This window comes from Silene latifolia, chromosome Y (assembly GCF_048544455.1).
Source record: "Silene latifolia isolate original U9 population chromosome Y, ASM4854445v1, whole genome shotgun sequence".
In the NCBI taxonomy this organism is placed as follows: Eukaryota; Viridiplantae; Streptophyta; class Magnoliopsida; order Caryophyllales; family Caryophyllaceae; genus Silene; species Silene latifolia.
This window is the reverse complement of record NC_133538.1, coordinates 385188208-385205782: the sequence shown is the minus strand read 5'-3', so window position 1 is coordinate 385205782 and position 17575 is coordinate 385188208. Positions and strand designations below refer to the sequence as shown.

The 17575-nt window shown below is 40.9% G+C and overlaps 2 protein-coding genes across 2 annotated transcripts in view; both read right to left on the bottom strand.

Moving 5' to 3' along the window:
• Positions 1-1291: 1291 nt before the first annotated feature.
• On the bottom strand, positions 1292-3627 carry LOC141632004 (ATP-dependent DNA helicase pfh1-like). The gene is made up of 4 exons (XM_074444601.1): positions 3178-3627; positions 2399-2906; positions 2099-2326; positions 1292-1464 (listed from the first exon to the last, which is right to left on the bottom strand). The coding sequence occupies exons 1-4, from the start codon at positions 3625-3627 to the stop codon at positions 1292-1294; spliced, it is 1359 nt and encodes a 452-aa protein (XP_074300702.1).
• A 477-nt stretch (positions 3628-4104) lies between these two features.
• Positions 4105-17575, bottom strand: part of LOC141632003 (uncharacterized) — a 31234-nt gene continuing 17763 nt past the window's right edge. The window contains exon 4 of the mRNA XM_074444600.1: positions 4105-4543. Within this exon, the coding sequence (XP_074300701.1) occupies positions 4105-4543 (439 nt within the window). The remainder of the gene's footprint in view (positions 4544-17575) is intronic.

Sequence of the window (17575 nt, the reverse complement as noted above, 5' to 3'; positions counted from 1 at the left end):
TGTTCTTTGTATAAACGATGTCAATAATTTTGGTAGTAGCACCCAAAGTCCAACAATAGAGTTTAAAAACTTGTATTTTCTTTGTATGAACTACGGAGTAGATCAAAGATGTATTTATGTCCAATTTAACTTTTTACGTCTCGAATGGTCAAATGTAGCGTCTTTAACTCAAAAAACACAGCTTAGTTTGAGATTTTATTATTTGAAAACTAGCATTGAAGATTTTATTCGATTAGTGGTACAATGTTCATGGAATTTTTACGCTTGCGGATGTTACTCATCATATTTGCATGTGAGTTTATATTTGCAAAGTGTCATTCATCAGATTTTAAGATTAGAATTGACAACTTAAACTTATGAACTCAGTTGTCATTAAGTTGAAAGACTTGCATTTTAAATTGAAAACTAAGGCCTTTATATTAGCTGATAACTTAAACTTTAACCTTGGAAACTTTAGGCACTTTGTCAACACCTTGAGATTATATGTTTTAAGTGGAAAAAGTACTTTGAGGTTTCTAGATGATAAAGGTAGTGCTATTAAAAAAAAAAAAAAAAAAAAAAAAAAAAAAAAAAAAATAGTGTGAACTCTAAAGTTAAGACAATTAATATGTACGGTGTTTTAAGTTGAAAACTCATACAGTAATAATTTATAATTTTCTTAAAAGCATTTGTTTGATAACATTTGATTATTCATGGAAAAACTCCAATCTGGATTGATTGGCTTTTATCTTGCAAATTTGTTACTTTAAGTTGTAAACTCATGATTTTAAATCGCTAGCTCATACTCCCTCTGTCCCGGTCATTTGTTGTCCTTTTCCATTTTAGGGTGTCTCAGTCATTTGTTGTCCTTTCTATTTTAAGAATGAACTTGATGAGTAATTTGACCATTCTCATTCAATTTGTTCCACTTGTCATTTAGTTATTGGCCTTTTCCTCTTTCCTTGATCTTTGTGTCAAAACGAAAGGACAACAATTGACCGGGACGGAGGGAGTATATTTTAGACGAAATTGTAGTTTCGAGTAGAAAACTACTAGTTTTGTAATTAAAACTTTATGTACTAATATTCATAATTCAAAATAAGTTAAAGTGGGATAAGTTTTACAAAGTGATAAACATTTATCATAGAGAATTTAGAAAAAAAAATTGATTTATGTCCTCGGAATCATTCCAAAATTTAAAACTCACGGAGAGTATATTTATACTCAAAACTCACATCTTTAAGTTAAAAACTTGAATAATTACAGAATACAGCAACGACTTTAGTTGTGAGCACAAGTCAAATATTTATTGTCAGAACTCAATATGCTTCAAACTAGTACTCCGTAGATAGATTGATGCAGTAGAAATGTTTACTCCATTCTCCACGTGACCACGTTCCATGCTTTGGGTTTTTGTTGAAATGTTGCGGTTATTTTCTTTCACTCCGTTATCTCTCAGTTTACCAAAACTAGTCATTGAAATCCCTGTAAATATTTAAAAAATGTTAAGTAATACTCCCTCCCATTCACAATAAACCTCTCATTTCATTTTGGCACAAAAATTAAGGAAACACACTACCCCACCATATAATTAAATTTGGACCACACAAATACACTACCCCACCATACAATTAAATTTGGACCACACAAACACTTACCAAAAAAGGAAATAGGGAGGTTTTGTTAATAACCGAAAAAGGAAATGGGGAGGTTTATTATGAATGGGAGGGAGTATATATTAATATTTTATATTCTATTTCTTTTATTTTGATAATAGAGTAAAACACGTGCTAAATTTGCAAGGGATTGAAACTTGCACATGTTTTAAATTTGTGATATTAACGCACAATTTCGGTGTTGTAACATGAAACATAATATATAATATATAATAAATGCAATGTATGGGAAATAATAAAAAGCAAACACTATAAATATCGTTATAAAATGGAAATAATTATCAAATTTGAAAAGGGTTTACAATCAAATTGAAGAAACATAATTGCAGACTTAACGAAAATAGACTAATATCATTCCAAATATTGGAAACTTTCATGGTAGACTACATTAGTTGTTGTATTTGATGTAACCTTATTACTATCACAAATCAAAAGTTTCAAACCTTCTTTTCTTGTAACTCTGGAAATCGCTACGTAAAGCTGTCCATGACTAAAAACTGGTCTTGGAAGGTAGATGCTGACCTGAGATAAAGATTGTCCTTGACTTTTAGTCATGGCAAAACGGACCGCGATGGGGAATTGCCTTCTGCTAAAACGTACCGGGAATTTACTGGTATCCGATGGAGTCAGTGTTAGTCGAGCAATATGCACGTGATCACCTTTATGACTACCTATTAAAAACGTACATCTAATCACGTGTGACGCTAAATCAGTCACAATTAATCGTGTTCTATTACACAAACCGCGTGATTGATCAATGTTCCTGAGACGCATCACCATAGCACCGACCTTCAACTTCAATTGATGATTCGGGAGTCCGGAACATTTGATACTATTGAGGTATTCGGTAGAGTGAAGGTCAGGCTCACCCATGCCTCTATCATCGTTAGAAACTTCATCGGAGCTTAGATATATAACCTCATCCTCATCGATTTTTGACAACACGTAGTCATTTACCGCTTCAACTATCTCGTGAGTAGGGGCGAGGATTCCCCTTTCTTGGAGGTAATCTGGGATCCACAACTGGTTTTGTAGATCCGGATACGTGACATTTACTATTGATGCAATCGGATCTGCCACATGTTGAATGAGTAAGTCGTCTGGGAATTGTAGATCGACTTCCCCGTCATTTTCACCGCCCGCTAAACCATCTCCAATTTCCAAGATCCACTCTGAGAATTTCCTTATATCGTCAAAATTGTCGCTTGTCATTCCACCTTGCAAACGCATGTTCTTTGTCAGTCTAAGCACCTGGACAAATTCAAATGTTATCATATTTATATAATTAATTTTTTAAAACCGTAGTAACTAATAACGTTGGTAGACATATATATTGGTATGGTAATTAAGGAATTACCTTACAGGAAGGCCACAAATACGATGAACAAAGAGATGCACGCACAACGTCTGCTCTACTTCCTTTGAAGACAACCGGTAGAGTTTGGCGAAAATCTCCCCCGAATACTACCACCTTACCTCAAAACGGTAATTCGGCATTTTTCTCGTTCACAACGCGCATTACATCTTTCAAACTTTTATCAACAGCCTCGAAGCTATGTTTGTGAGTCATAGGTGCTTCATCCCATATTATGAGTTTGGCCCTTATCAAAAGTTCAGTTAAATCACTACCGGGCTTAATTCGAGAGCAAGTAGAATCCTCATTCACGTTGAACAGAATGCTTAATCTCGAATGAGCTGTTACACCACCAGGTATCAAGGTTGCTGCAATTCCGCTTGATGCAACTGCTACAACAATTTCTCCCTTACTTCTTTTGCCAGAACACAAAGAACGCCAAATGAATGTCTTCCCAGTTTCGCCATATCCATAAACAAAGAACACCCCTCCTCCATTATTTAAAACAACGTCCATTATTATTTCATTGTACACCGACCTTTGTTCATCAGTCATTGAAGATAGCTGACGCTCATTTTCTTCCCTAAGTGACTGTTTGTCGTACGACGATGCATCCATTACTAACATGTTTCGATGGTGTGACGTTGTTGAAGAATCTGGAAGAGGCATGCCTTGAAATCTAGTTAGGCTACTCCCATTTAATTGAAGAGAATTTTCAATATCCATAAGAGCATAAGTTTTCAACTCTTCATCAGTCAGTTGTAAGGCCGATATAGGAAAAAAGGTGCATATATTATTGATCGACAAATGGAAGTTGGAGAAGTATAAATATAATGAGAGATAGAGTGAAAAAGTAAACAAATGACCCTTTATTAAAAACTTATTCTAATCAAGGGAGCCATAAATGTAGAGTGATATAAAAGACAAACCTGGATTTTTAAGAAATTTGCGTTGCCTATAAAGGATATCATCGGAAAGAAGTTGTCAGGTTTCTTCCCAAACTGTGGTCGGCATAGACAAAGTACTAGACCGTAATAAAGTCAAAAAAAGGTTCCGAAGAATCTAGACCCCCAATCCGCAGCTTGTTTTATCGCATCAATACTCTCTGTCATCACCAATTAAGCCCAATTTGTAACACGCTTCTCTAAATATCGGACAGACATCTTCGTCGACGGTCCTGATGTCCTCAAAACACTTGGGCCCCTTAACGTGATTCAAAATGATTCTCATAAAATACAGCTCTCCGCAGTTCGGTGGGACGTGAACCAACCTACCAATCGTAAACCCTTTTTTTCTAAGACTCCATTGTCGCTCCTTCTTCTTCCAAACAAATTTAGTTGAGAATTGACAATATAACAATTCTTTTGCATCCTGTATATCCCGTTGTTCAGAACTGTTGCAGCCCATCCAATTCAAAAACTGCGATACTCCCATTGATGATTTATCTACAACGTCGTCAATGAAATCATCATCATAAAAAACAACAGGCTGCTCATCCGGAAGGTGGTACAACAGCCTTTCAACAGCAGTAGTCCTATAATGAATTTCAAAACCAAATAACTGTAATACTACGATTTTATGAGTCTTTGGGTACTCTATCGAGTAGGGCTTACTCTCTCGAGTAAGTAGTTTTTGACGCAAACTAGTAGTCTGCCTGTAGGGTACTGTGGACAGCGGGCCGCCCACGGGGGCGCTTGGTGAAAACGAAGCAAGCGTTTGCATTTTGTATGGAGTCGCCACCAATTTTTATGGGAAATTGGAACCGTTCGAATACCTCGTGTCATGTCAAGACACAAAGTAGTGACATGAACACTAAGCAATCGTTACCCTTAGCATTCTATGTCTAGAATGACTCTCGTGGATGCCAATGAACACGGGTGTTCACAGATATCTGGAGTAAGGGGTGAGGGTACGTATTAGGAAGCTCTTTTGATCGAACACCTAATCCCGCCCGCCTCGATAGCGGCCTCTACTAATGATTAGGGAAGTTATTCGTACTTGATATATCGTCGGCTATATGCATGCAATGCAACATCCAAGTTTTAATCCTAGCATGTGAGAATTAGACTAAGTCGGTTGACACGTAATTAGCATACAATTGGGTTGAGGTAGGATTTAATGCTCATTTACATGTGAAAGCATACAAACAAAGAAAGAAATACAATAATTATGAATTACAACAATGAAAATTACAATAATTACAATGGAACAGGCAATTTATGTCGAAAATACCTTTAAAACGGATAATTTCGGAAAAAGAGATAAAAGAATAAATAACGAACAAAACAGAAGGTGATAATATGGTTAATAGTTGATTAATACGTAGTCTAAACAAACTAGGTCAAGGCAGAAACGGAGTTCAGGGACATTTAACTCGGCCAGAACAAAGCAGAGAGTCGCGTCCTTTGGAATAGGCGCAGCAGACGCTGCGTCTGTTCCTTGGCTCAGTTCTGGCTGTGAAGCCGTAATTGCAAGCCGTTAATGTTAATTGGTGATTTTGATGATCGATTAAATTATTTACTCGGATGAAAGTGATTAGCGCGTTATTTAACATATGAATAGGTCATAAAAACGATAAAATATGAATGAGACGGATACAAACGGATTAATTACATGATGGAATAATGATAGAAGTGAAAAATATTAATGAGTCAAACGAATTAAATCAATTAACTACGTTAGATATGATGGATTAATGACGAATATGCGACGAATATGTGAATAAACAGATAAAAACTATATCAAAGACGAATCCCAGAAACTCAATATGAACAAATTGAATCTCTACAACCTGGAATTGAATCTAATGAAAAAAACCCGCAAACATCGGATTATTAGGGATTTAAGTCGGATCTATGACAAATTAAACATGAGAATGACGATGAATAATATACATGTGGAATTATTATGATATTAAGACGAAGAATTAACAGACGAAGCAAGCAAAAGAAAGAATTTGAACACGAATTACAGAGGACAAACGAAGAAGAAAGGAAGCGAGGCTGGCGGCCTCACGAAGAGGCGCAGCAGAACTGCGCTCCTTCAAGAGGCGCAGCGATTCTTGCGTCCTTTCTCGACGGTTTTCTACTGGAAATCCGCAAAAACAGGTTTTAACAAAGGGTTTTAGAAATCGATTTTAATGGTATTTTCGACGTAAACCTTACAATTGATGATACAAAAAGTAAAATACAATAAATAAAAGGGGAATTTACACCCTCAGACTTACATGTTGACGAAACGAGAAGGACTAAGATATCGATTAGTGATGCTCGACGCGAATGCAAAGAAAGTGCCCTCGTAAGAGGAAAACGATTGATTAATTAAGTTGATTATTGTGTAGTTGGTCAAATTGGTCGGTCATGCAACGGAGAGGCTGGTACCCGGAAAGATCCGAGCTTACGTGGTCGAAAGTTCAAGCACGTAGGCGCCAATAAGTAAGAACAAAGTCTAGAATGCAAAGGGAGAAGAGAAGGGCGGACACTCGCGTGAGAAATATGAGAAGCGAAGGCTCCTATTTATACTAATCACGTGAAGGAATTAGGGTTTCGGAGACTCTTTGGAAGTGAATCTCGGAAAGATATGAAAAAGATACGAAAAATACGCAGAAAAGGGCATGGGAAGAGGCGCAGCAGCCACTGCGTCTCTTGGAAGAGGCGCAAAGACTGCTTTGCGTCTATTCCGGGAGGTTTCCTCCCTGAAGAAAGATTTCGCGTTTGAGTTATGGTAGGACGGAAATAATTCGATCTTCCTTAATATTTTATATGAATATTACGGGATTTTATTTACCAAAAGATAAAATTTGTGAAATATGGAATAGAAATATCCTGGAACATCCCGAGAACATTCCGACTCGGGATTTAACGGTTATCGAGAAAATGGAGACGGTTTTAGGCCAGGACTCGAATGTACTCTAATTATCGCCAAAACGACCGTATCGGGACGTAGATGACAACCATGAGGTAGACATTAATATTTGAGCAATCACTTGACGATAATCTTACAAATTGTCACAAATCGTTCCGCGTATCAAACATGCGGCCCAATCATCACCGGGTGGTTTGCGGGAGGTGCAGAAATGAGGCATCTACAGAGCCCCCACTTTGACTGAGGCTTGGACAAGGCGAAAGTCAAAGTATAGCCATCAGGTCAATCGAAGATTACAACCTGACGACTATGGCGACGCGAGGCGGCTCAAGGGGTCTGAACCAAGGACCTGTCGTCGGGAACATTTTAAAGTCTGTCGACTATCGGGGAGGGTCGTTTAAAGTCCATTAGACTACGTAAGGAGGCTCGCCAGCCATAAGAAGAGACCGTACCTGAGACTTCTTCTCGAGATGCTTCCGGAGTTGCGTTGGAGCTAAGGTTGAGCATGGGAGCTAAGGGTAAGAGCTAAAGGACATATAAGGATTGTACTAGGGTATGGGACCCTAAAGGAAAGCATTGACGGGAAGGAGGCCTAAAGTAAGTTCAACTTAAGGGGTAAACCGAAGGTTGGGTATAGGAACTCTATTGGTTTGGGGAACTTGAAGGCTTATGAACCTAAAAGGATTGGGATCCTATAGTTGGAAAGTCCTAATTTTGGGTTTACGAACCTAAGAAAGAAGGCTTTGGGTTTGGGAACTTCTGGAGAACGACACCCTCGTCGAACTCCGCGGGGAAACAAGAAATATTGAGAGTAGCAGGACACGGCTGGGAACTGCTGGAGGGAAAACTGTTTGGATAATCTTCGGGAAAATATTGCAAGTAGCAGGACACGGCTGGGAACTGCTGGAGGGAAAACTGTTTGGATAATCTTCGGGAAAATATTGCAAGTAGCAGGACACGGCTGGGAACTGCTAAAGGGAAAACTGTTTGGGTAGATGTTAATCCTCACGTCTTGAGAGAGACAGTACGTCCGCTTACTCTCGCTGGAGACATCATGGGGAATTATTCTTCTTTTCATGAGAGGGAAAGTATATCCGCTTACTCTCGCTTGAGACATAATGAATGTGTGTCGAATTCTCGTGAATAAGTAAATGCTCGTTGCGACAAGCAAAAACGGGTCTTGGAAGGAATATACAGTCTGCTGCTGGCTTGGAAATGCGAGTCGGAACGGAAGAAAATCGTCGAACGGACCAAAAGAGTAAAATAGCATCGGGGAAGAGGCGCACCAAAGATGGGCCCACAAATAATGAACTTATAACGAATTTTTGAAAATCCGTATGGAGGGAACAAAAGGAAGAGGCGCAGCAAGAGCTGCGTCTCTTGGAAGAGGCGCAGCGCCTGCTGCGTCTATTCCCCAATTTGGCTTTCCTGCGTAAAAACGCGAAAATCAGAGGGATTGTATTCATTTGCATTCGAAACACAAATCACTCATTTCTCTCTCAAATCTTCACCATTTCCGTCAAGGTTGATTCAAAAGCTTGCTTTAAACATGACTAATCGAGGTATGTATCTCAATCTTGCATTAATCCTCTACATTTGTTGAATTTTGAGCCGCAAAATCTAGGGTTTTCGACCCTTTTGATCGAAAATTTGGGGCTTTTCCCCCAAATGGATTTGCCTTGTCAAATTGATGTTAGAAATGGATAGTAGGTAATGTTAGGAACATAACCATGTATTTGTTTCGAATTTTTGTCGAGTTTTGAGCCTTTGAGTGAAATTTTGAGACGGTTTTACAGCTAAACCCTAAATTGCTTCGAAAATAGCCTTAGGATTGCCCATTTGCGATGAAATTTGATATTTGGGATCCCTGGGTGATGGGCAAACTTTCTACCATCTCGGAATTTTGGTTTGTGACAACTTTTTCAGGACACCTTTCTAGGGCATAATCGTTGTTATAGCGAAATGCTGCCGAAATTTCGACTTGAACCCGGAACTAGGCTCCGAATTGGACTTGACTTGACCCAATTTATCACATGAGTGATCGGGTTGATGGGAATATGGCCAAGGATGGCAAGGAAAGGGCGATTTCAGGGCTTTGAAGGCTCGAAAACTCCTTAACAAAGGCTTGTCGTCGTATGACGCGGCCTGAATTTGCTTTAACATTGCAGGTGATAAGGCTTCTACTTCTAGGAGAGCTCCCATGGAGATAGACGCCGCTACTGTTGAGGAGGCTTTAGAGCAGGCCTTCACCGCTGCGGTGATGGCTGCTGAGTTTCACGAGGAGGAGGCCGTCGAGGAGGAGGAGATCCCGAGACGGGCCAACGTCGGGCGAGGAGGTCGTCAGCTGAGGGGAGCTCCTGCGTGGTCTGAGACCTGGGAGAGTAGGCACCTCGTGTGGGCTGCAGAGGGTCACCTGTCCTACAGAACGGTGAAGAGTTTGGTAAATAGGAATTCACTACTCACTACTCATCCCATATTCATCCTTTTGTCCAAATTTCTTTCAAATTTCGTTCAAAACTAAAGATAGCTTTTATTTCCAATCATAATAGGAGGCCGGGAACATCAGGTCGTTCTTGGGGTATGATACTGTCGTTTTGTACCAAAAATAAATACCTAAGTTACTACTAACAGAAGTCAGCGGTAAGTAGGGTCGATTTCCACAGGGAGGCTATTTTGCTAATTATCTGTTCAATTCTGTCTGTCAGGGTGTCACAGAAATGGGGGTTTGATTTGATTTAACTAACTAGAGACTAAGCGAGGGAAATGAATAAGAAAAATTAACAATAGGAGAAGGGTAGTATGCTAAGAGTCGGTCCACCGTGGCAGCTATCAGATCTTATACTATCGGGAATACTAAGGCGATTAGACTATTGATAAGAAGAGCTATGGTCGTCACCTTTCGGTCCTTAAACCGCCCTAGAGCGTAAACAGCTTAACTTTCGCCCTCACTGCAATACCCTATTGTAATTAAGCAAGCCTTCCCTTCCAATCTTTCGATCTAGGTCGGGGTTAACTAGATTTATGGTCTCCTGCATGCATTCATTCGACCGGATAACAGTTAAATTGCCTAATACAATTCTTATCGCAGGGCTAATCTATTTAATACAATTAAAGCATTGCTACCACGGCTTCCTTAATCCTAACATACTAAGGGGAATTTAGCTAGACATGGAATTAATAAGAATAATAAATAAAGAGGGAGAGGGAATAATAACCATTAAATAAAAAGAGAGAAAGGAAGAAAGAATTACTGAATTAAAGAGATCCGGAAATGAACAGGAATAAAAGTAACAGTGTATAGAGAAAAGGGGAAGAGCAACGTGATCCTTGGATGATTACAAATGACAACCTTTACTCCTATTTATAAGAAAATAGGAATAGGATTAAACCTAATGACGGAATTAGAGCTTAAAAGCCCAACCCGTCAGCATAGCCCACTCGATCGAGTAAAGAAATCACTCGATCGAGTAAACTCAGCCAGAAAACAGCTCGATCGGAAGGTAAAGTGCTCGATCGAGTGAGTGCATAAGAGAAACTGGTCGATCGACTACTAAGTCTTACTCGATCGACTGATTATTGACTCCTAAACCACTCGATCGACTAATAAATCACTCGATCGAGTGGGTCTTGACTTCAGCAGCTCATCATTCTCGTTAGTTGACTTTGATTTGTCCTTTTAGCTCCCGAAACACCTTCACGCATCCCAAAACAGCTATATTTCCGCTCCAAATCTACTCTTCCTCCAAATGCATGCAGAACGGACGGTAAATGACTTGATTTCGCTACTTTCTGGTTCATTCCTGCAAATAAGACAAAATAACCCAAAGTAGCATATTCGGGGCATTTCGTAGCATAAAACCACGATAAAGGCATAGAAATACGTGCATAAAATAGGCTAAAAAGACTATATAAAATGCACGTATCAAATCTCCCCAAACCAAACCTTTACTCGTCCTCGAGTAAACTAAAATGCAACTAATGGAACGGAAAAGATAACTCAGAGCCAGCTACAAATGCCCACTTAAGCCAATTTAATGCGAGCAAACTAACACTTATAGCTAAACAGTCAAATGCAAACGAGTTATAAGATGTTCATAATAAAGCTGAACCGTCGACCTTGCAAGACCTTTAACAATGGACTCTCACGGGTCACTCTTCTCTCATGAAGCAAAGGGTAAGCATATATATGTAAGAGAGAAAGAAAAATAGTCGCTCACCTAAACTACGACCCACATAAACATGTATGCAGCTAATATGATAGACAATTCTAACTACCAAACATACATTCCAACCAAACAAGGTCCTGTCACAGCCGATGGCTTACAAAAATATGGTAAAGTGAGGCAATGGGTAAGAAAAGGCAAAACATTTATGGGAATGTGGAGGTATAGGTGATCAAGCTAGTACCTAAACAAAACCATATGAAACATATCCATTTCCAACTCAATTATGAATTTAAGCACATGCCCTTCATTTGGCACAAAACTCACCAAACCAAACTAGAAATACTCCTCAAATGATATAAGATAGAACATAAGAGTGAAACCGTCTCATCAAACATCAATCTTTTTTCGAAATCTTTTTCCTTTCTTTTTCTATTTTTTCTTTCTTTCGGTTTCTTCTTTTCTTTTTTTCTCGATTTTTTTTTTTTTTTTTCAATTCTTTTCACTTCTTTTTCACTTCTTTTTCTCATCAACCTCCTTTTCTTCATAAATTACCAACTCCAAATCAATATGATATGAGCCAAGATTTGATACAATAGACAATATACCGCAGAACAATCTAAACTAGCTTGACAAGGCAAAGCTAAAACGGATGTAGTTAAGGGTCAACAGGCAAATTTGACTAATGTGGAGTTTATGGGTAAAAATGAAAGAAAAGGGAATTCGTAAGCACCTCCCTGCATGTGACACCAACCACTAACCCGAATGTATGACGGCAAAAAGCAATTGAATTTCATATACGTGCAAATTGATGATACATGTTATGCAAGGAGTAACTACTCACAATCCTACATGAAACTGGTCATAAATGACACCAGTTTATAAGGCTCTAATTCCTTAGAAATTATAAGTAGGTTGCCAAAATTTCAGGTCAAGTCTATTCGTTCAGCTAAATTTTAACATTAACTCGTAGACATGCAATAAGACAAAGTTAGAAGATAACATTTTAATGCAAGGCTTAAGCAAAAAGACAATTGTAGTGCAATTTCATCATTGAAATCTACCGTTCCGACTCAACCTATATGCTAAAATAAACGTGAAAATTTTTGAATTTTTAACAATTTTTCAAATTTTTATTGAATTTTTGAATTTTTTAACAAAAATAAACAACAATGCAAACATAAATTAAACGTGATAACTGAAATGCAGTAAAAACAAAATGCAGACACAGATATGGATGCATAACCTCCCCAAACCAAACCGTACAATGCCCTCATTGTACCAAAACATGGAAAGGAAATGCAAACTGAAAGAGGAAGAGAAAGTAAGTGCGGAAAAACTCACAAAATAGCGCGAATAAGGGGACCTCCCCAAACCGACCATGAAATGGGAGGTTGCTAAGGCCCGGAAAACCGTCTCAGGAAGCTAATCCAAGTCAATAACACTCGATCAAGAGGGATAGTAGCTGATCGAGTAACATGGGCGTCTAAAACCGCTCGATCGATCGGAATAGTGGTCGATCGAGTGGTTCTCTAATCTGCAGGTGGTCGATCGAGTAACATCTTCACTCGATCGAGTGGATTCATCAGCAAAGGTGCTCGATCGAGTAGAGAAACTACTCGATCGAGTGGATCTCAGCGTGTACCTGCAAAACACAATGGAAAACAGCCCGTAAACTAACTAGACAAGCAAACTGATAAAGTCTATGGTGTAGAAACCATTTATTACAACTGAAATAAAATAAAGAATGCAAAATAAAGACGCCGGGTTGCCTCCCGGTTAGCGCTAGCTTCAGTCAGGTCCCAGCTCGACCTTCTTTTTCTTCGAGCCACTCAAACTAATCACAATCAAAACAGCTCAAAGCGCGCAACAACCTGTCAAATAGCTGCGCATGTGCTACACAACAGCATAAGTAGCACCAAAGTGGAATCAAGAAATAGGAAATGAAATTAAACAACCGTTTGAGTCTAACAAATTTCCTATGTGAGCTCCTAAATTTATCCACATAATAAAGGAGCGCGGAGAAATGTCAATATATAAGGGTCCCGATTCAGATTAGCAAACTTGAAATGATAAGGACGGTGAAAATTCGTTAAATTATGCGTCCACATATGAGAGGGTGTAGCATTAAAAGAAGGAGCACAAATTAAACGAGGCAATATACTGTTAAAACAAACAATAATGAAATTATCGCTTACTACCTCGGGTTGGTCGCTCTCAACGACGGAATCACTGACAAAGGAATGCATTACCTCATCCGTGCTAGGAGCAATTACCGTCTCAGCTGCTTCTTCATCAACCTCCTCAGTGGAATCCATCCCGTAAATCGCAGCTTCAAGTGTATCCGACTTACTGTGAATAAGGGAGGTTCACCGTAACCTTCATCATCGTCAAACTCGTCGTCCAATATGAACCCAAGTGACGAATTAAAGCTCCCAATGGTTAATTCGGTCGATCGAGCGAATAATCACTCGATCGACCACTTTCCTCCCGCATCTCACTCGATCGAGTAACAAAATCGCTCGATCGAGCACTTTCCTCATGCATGTCACTCGATCGAGAAGAGATATTACTCGATCGAGGACTTTCTTCCTGTACAGCGCTGATATCCTTGCATACGTTCTGGAAATACGATAGAAAGTCGTCATCCGAAATATAGAAATCATTTTCAGCATTGGGCAACGCGGGTTCTTCATGGGAAAAACCGCTCTTGGTCAAGCACACCTCTTCTGGTTGCCGAGCATCCGACTCAGCTGTTAGCTGAGCTATTCCAGACCTTATCTCATCTACGCCCGCGAAAAATCGTCTATCATATTCTTGCATTAAAGATTTCAGCTCCGCAATTTCTTTTTGTATATCAGGAGGATCTTGTTGCGGTGGCCATTGATAGGGTGGATGTGGCGGCACAACTACAGCTGCATTGTGCTCAAGAAGCACCACATCCCCAAGATTTCTTCCTTTCCCAACTAGCGGGTTTCTCAACTTGGGCTTCAAGCTGAGCAATTAGTCGGGAGACAGATGTCATCTTGGCAAGAGGGATCGAAGGTACTCAAGCCTTCCCTTCGGCAATCTCCCTCAGTAGCCTGTCTAATAAACCTGTAAGCCTATCAAAACAGCACTAAAGAAAAAGATAAGAACAGCCTCAAGGTACTTAGTCTTCCCTTGAGGCGAAAGGACAAACAAAATAAAACAGATAAAAAGCGTCGCCTCCCCGGCAACGGCGCCAAAATTTGATACTGTCGTTTTGTACCAAAAATAAATACCTAAGTTACTACTAACAGAAGTCAGCGGTAAGTAGGGTCGATTTCCACAGGGAGGCTATTTTGCTAATTATCTGTTCAATTCTGTCTGTCAGGGTGTAACAGAAATGGGGGTTTGATTTGATTTAACTAACTAGAGACTAAGCGAGGGAAATGAATAAGAAAAATTAACAATAGGAGAAGGGTAGTATGCTAAGAGTCGGTCCACCGTGGCAGCTATCAGATCTTATACTATCGGGAATACTAAGGCGATTAGACTATTGATAAGAAGAGCTATGGTCGTCACCTTTCGGTCCTTAAACCGCCCTAGAGCGTAAACAGATTAACTTTCGCCTCACCGCAATACCCTATTGTAATTAAGCAAGCCTTCCCTTCCAATCTTTCGATCTAGGTCGGGGTTAACTAGATTTATGGTCTCCTGCATGCATTCATTCGACCGGATAACAGTTAAATTGCCTAATACAATTCTTATCGCAGGGCTAATCTATTTAATACAATTAAATCATTGCTACCACGGCTTCCTTAATCCTAACATACTAAGGGGAATTTAGCTAGACATGGAATTAATAAGAATAATAAATAAAGAGGGAGAGGGAATAATAACCATTAAATAAAAAGAGAGAAAGGAAGAAAGAATTCTTTTGAATTAAAGAGATCCGGAAATGAACAGAATAAAAGTAATGAGTGTATAGAGAAAAGGGGAAGAGCAACGTGATCCTTGGATGATTACAAATGACAACCTTTACTCCTATTTATAAGAAAATAGGAATAGGATTAAACCTAATGACGGAATTAGAGATTAAAAGCCCAACCCGTCAAAGATAGCCCACTCGATCGAGTAAAGAAATCACTCGATCGAGTAAACTCAAATTTTAAAACACTCGATCGGAAGGTAAAGTGCTCGATCGAGTGAGTGCATAAGAGAAACTGGTCGATCGACTACTAAGTCTTACTCGATCGACTGATTATTGACTCCTAAACCACTCGATCGACTAATAAATCACTCGATCGAGTGGGTCTTGACTTCAGCAGCTCATCATTCTCGTTAGTTGACTTTGATTTGTCCTTTTAGCTCCCGAAACACCTTCACGCATCCCAAAACAGCTATATTTCCGCTCCAAATCTACTCTTCCTCCAAATGCATGCAGAACGGACGGTAAATGACTTGATTTCGCTACTTTCTGGTTCATTCCTGCAAATAAGACAAAATAACCCAAAGTAGCATATTCGGGGCATTTCGTAGCATAAAACCACGATAAAGGCATAGAAATACGTGCATAAAATAGGCTAAAAAGACTATATAAAATGCACGTATCAGGGTACACGACAGCGATGGAGCACTACGAGCGGCTGTCGGCGGAGGAGAGGGCCATGATCGAGCGTGGAGCGTTCGGTCCTTTGGTACAGGTCTGGAGGGATATCGTGAAAAGGAAGTTACGGGCTAACCTTAGCCTGGTCCGCGCTTTCTTGGACCGATTCTGGGATACGACTTCCACGTTTCACCTGCCTTTCGGTGAGGTGGGAGTTACTTTGGAGGATTACGGCATGATTTCTGGTCTGCCGTGCGGGACCGAGGAGGTAGTGTGGCCGGAGACTGCCATGAGGGTGGACTCGGCCGAGGCGAGGAGATTGATCGGCTGGAAATTGTCGCCGAAGGCTGTTGCAGTGCCGGGTTTGGTACCCAGTTCTTATGTTCGAGACTACTTTGCGGGGAAGACTCCGGCGCTGGTGACGATTGACGGGAGGGAGACGGCTCCTCCTCCCTGTACAGCTGAGCAGAGGGCTCGTCTGTGGCTTTGGTGGTTCCTGTCTTCGATTTACCTCGGAGACAAGGGTGAGAGGTTGTCGACGAAGCTTATTCCCTTCCTTTCTGACCTGAGTTCCCTAGGGCGCTGGGACTGGGTCACTGCTGGTTTTGCGGTCCTCATCTGCTTCATGAGGGCTATGGTTCGTCCGGAGTTGATGGAGAAGGGGACTTCTCCAGGTGCTGTCGGACCTGGACTACTGTTGGAGGTATGAACCTTCCTTTAGACCAAAGTAAATTCCTTTCTTTTATCAAATCACGAAAGATCGTCATTGATTATTCTGTTTTACAGGCGAGGGTGTACTCCTACTTCCCGAGTCTCGCGCCCAAGAGGACGGAGCCGCTGGAGAGGGCATATCCTGTGGTGAGGGATTGGGTGATGTGCCGGACGAAGAGCAAGCGTTCTTCTCACAACGTCTACCGGCGGGACGTGAATGCCCTTCAGCTGAGCAGCGTGAGTATCTCATTTATATTCACTTGTTTCTTGCTTTTAGTTGATCATAGGAATGATCTTTGCCTTATCTTGTCATAGTGGGTGCCCAGACCTTGGGCGGAGTACGCTGGAGTGCCTCCTTTCGTGGCTGAGGTCCTTCGACCTAGGAGCCCGAGCCGACTGCTGTTGAGGATGTCGATGGGTCCTGTGTGGTACTTGGGCGAGCATTTGGATCGTCAGTGCTCTCGGGACGCGTTGACGATTCCCGTCGATCCTCCCAGGACGATGTTTTGGGAGCCTTCTGAGGCTGAGAGGGAGGCGGACTTGGCTGGTGCCAGTGGCGACGACCTTCTTCTTCCCGGCGAGGACTACTCGGCGTTCCTCTACGGGAGGTTGGCGTACTGGCCAGTAGTGGTGAACATTTTTACTTTTTCTTGATTTGATTTTGAGAATTACGACGAAAGATCATCGATTAATGAGAGCTATTTGTCTTTGCAGGAGGTCGAGACGGCGGGCATCGAGCCCCCAGTGTACCCCGAGACCCTCGAGTACACTGACGCGACCGGGAGGACGACGATCTCCGAGCTGCGTGACTTTGACGTAGCTGTGACGGATGCTGGCCTAGACGACGGGCAGCATCTGATTCGGAGGGTGAGTCTCTAACTTGTATAACTTTTGCGTAGGAACACATTTGATTGAGTTTTTTCAATTTGCTGAGAATTTCCTTTGAAAATGCAGGTCGCGCCGTCCCGGTTCGTGGCATTTTGGAGGGTGGCCAACCGGCTGCGAGCTACTGCCGTCGAGGCACTCGTCGGTGGTCGAGGTCGTCAGGTATGAACCTTACACCTATTTCTCTTTTTGATTTTTGATTTTTCTATTTTCAATTTTGCTTGAACCGATTGACATGAGCCAATTTATTGCTGTCTACAGGGTGACCGCGAGCTGGAGCGAGAGTTGACCCAGTCTCGGGAGGAGACAGCTCGCTTGTTGAAGGAGCTCGAGGTTCGGGACGTCGAGATCGCCGTTCTTGTGGCGAGAGTTG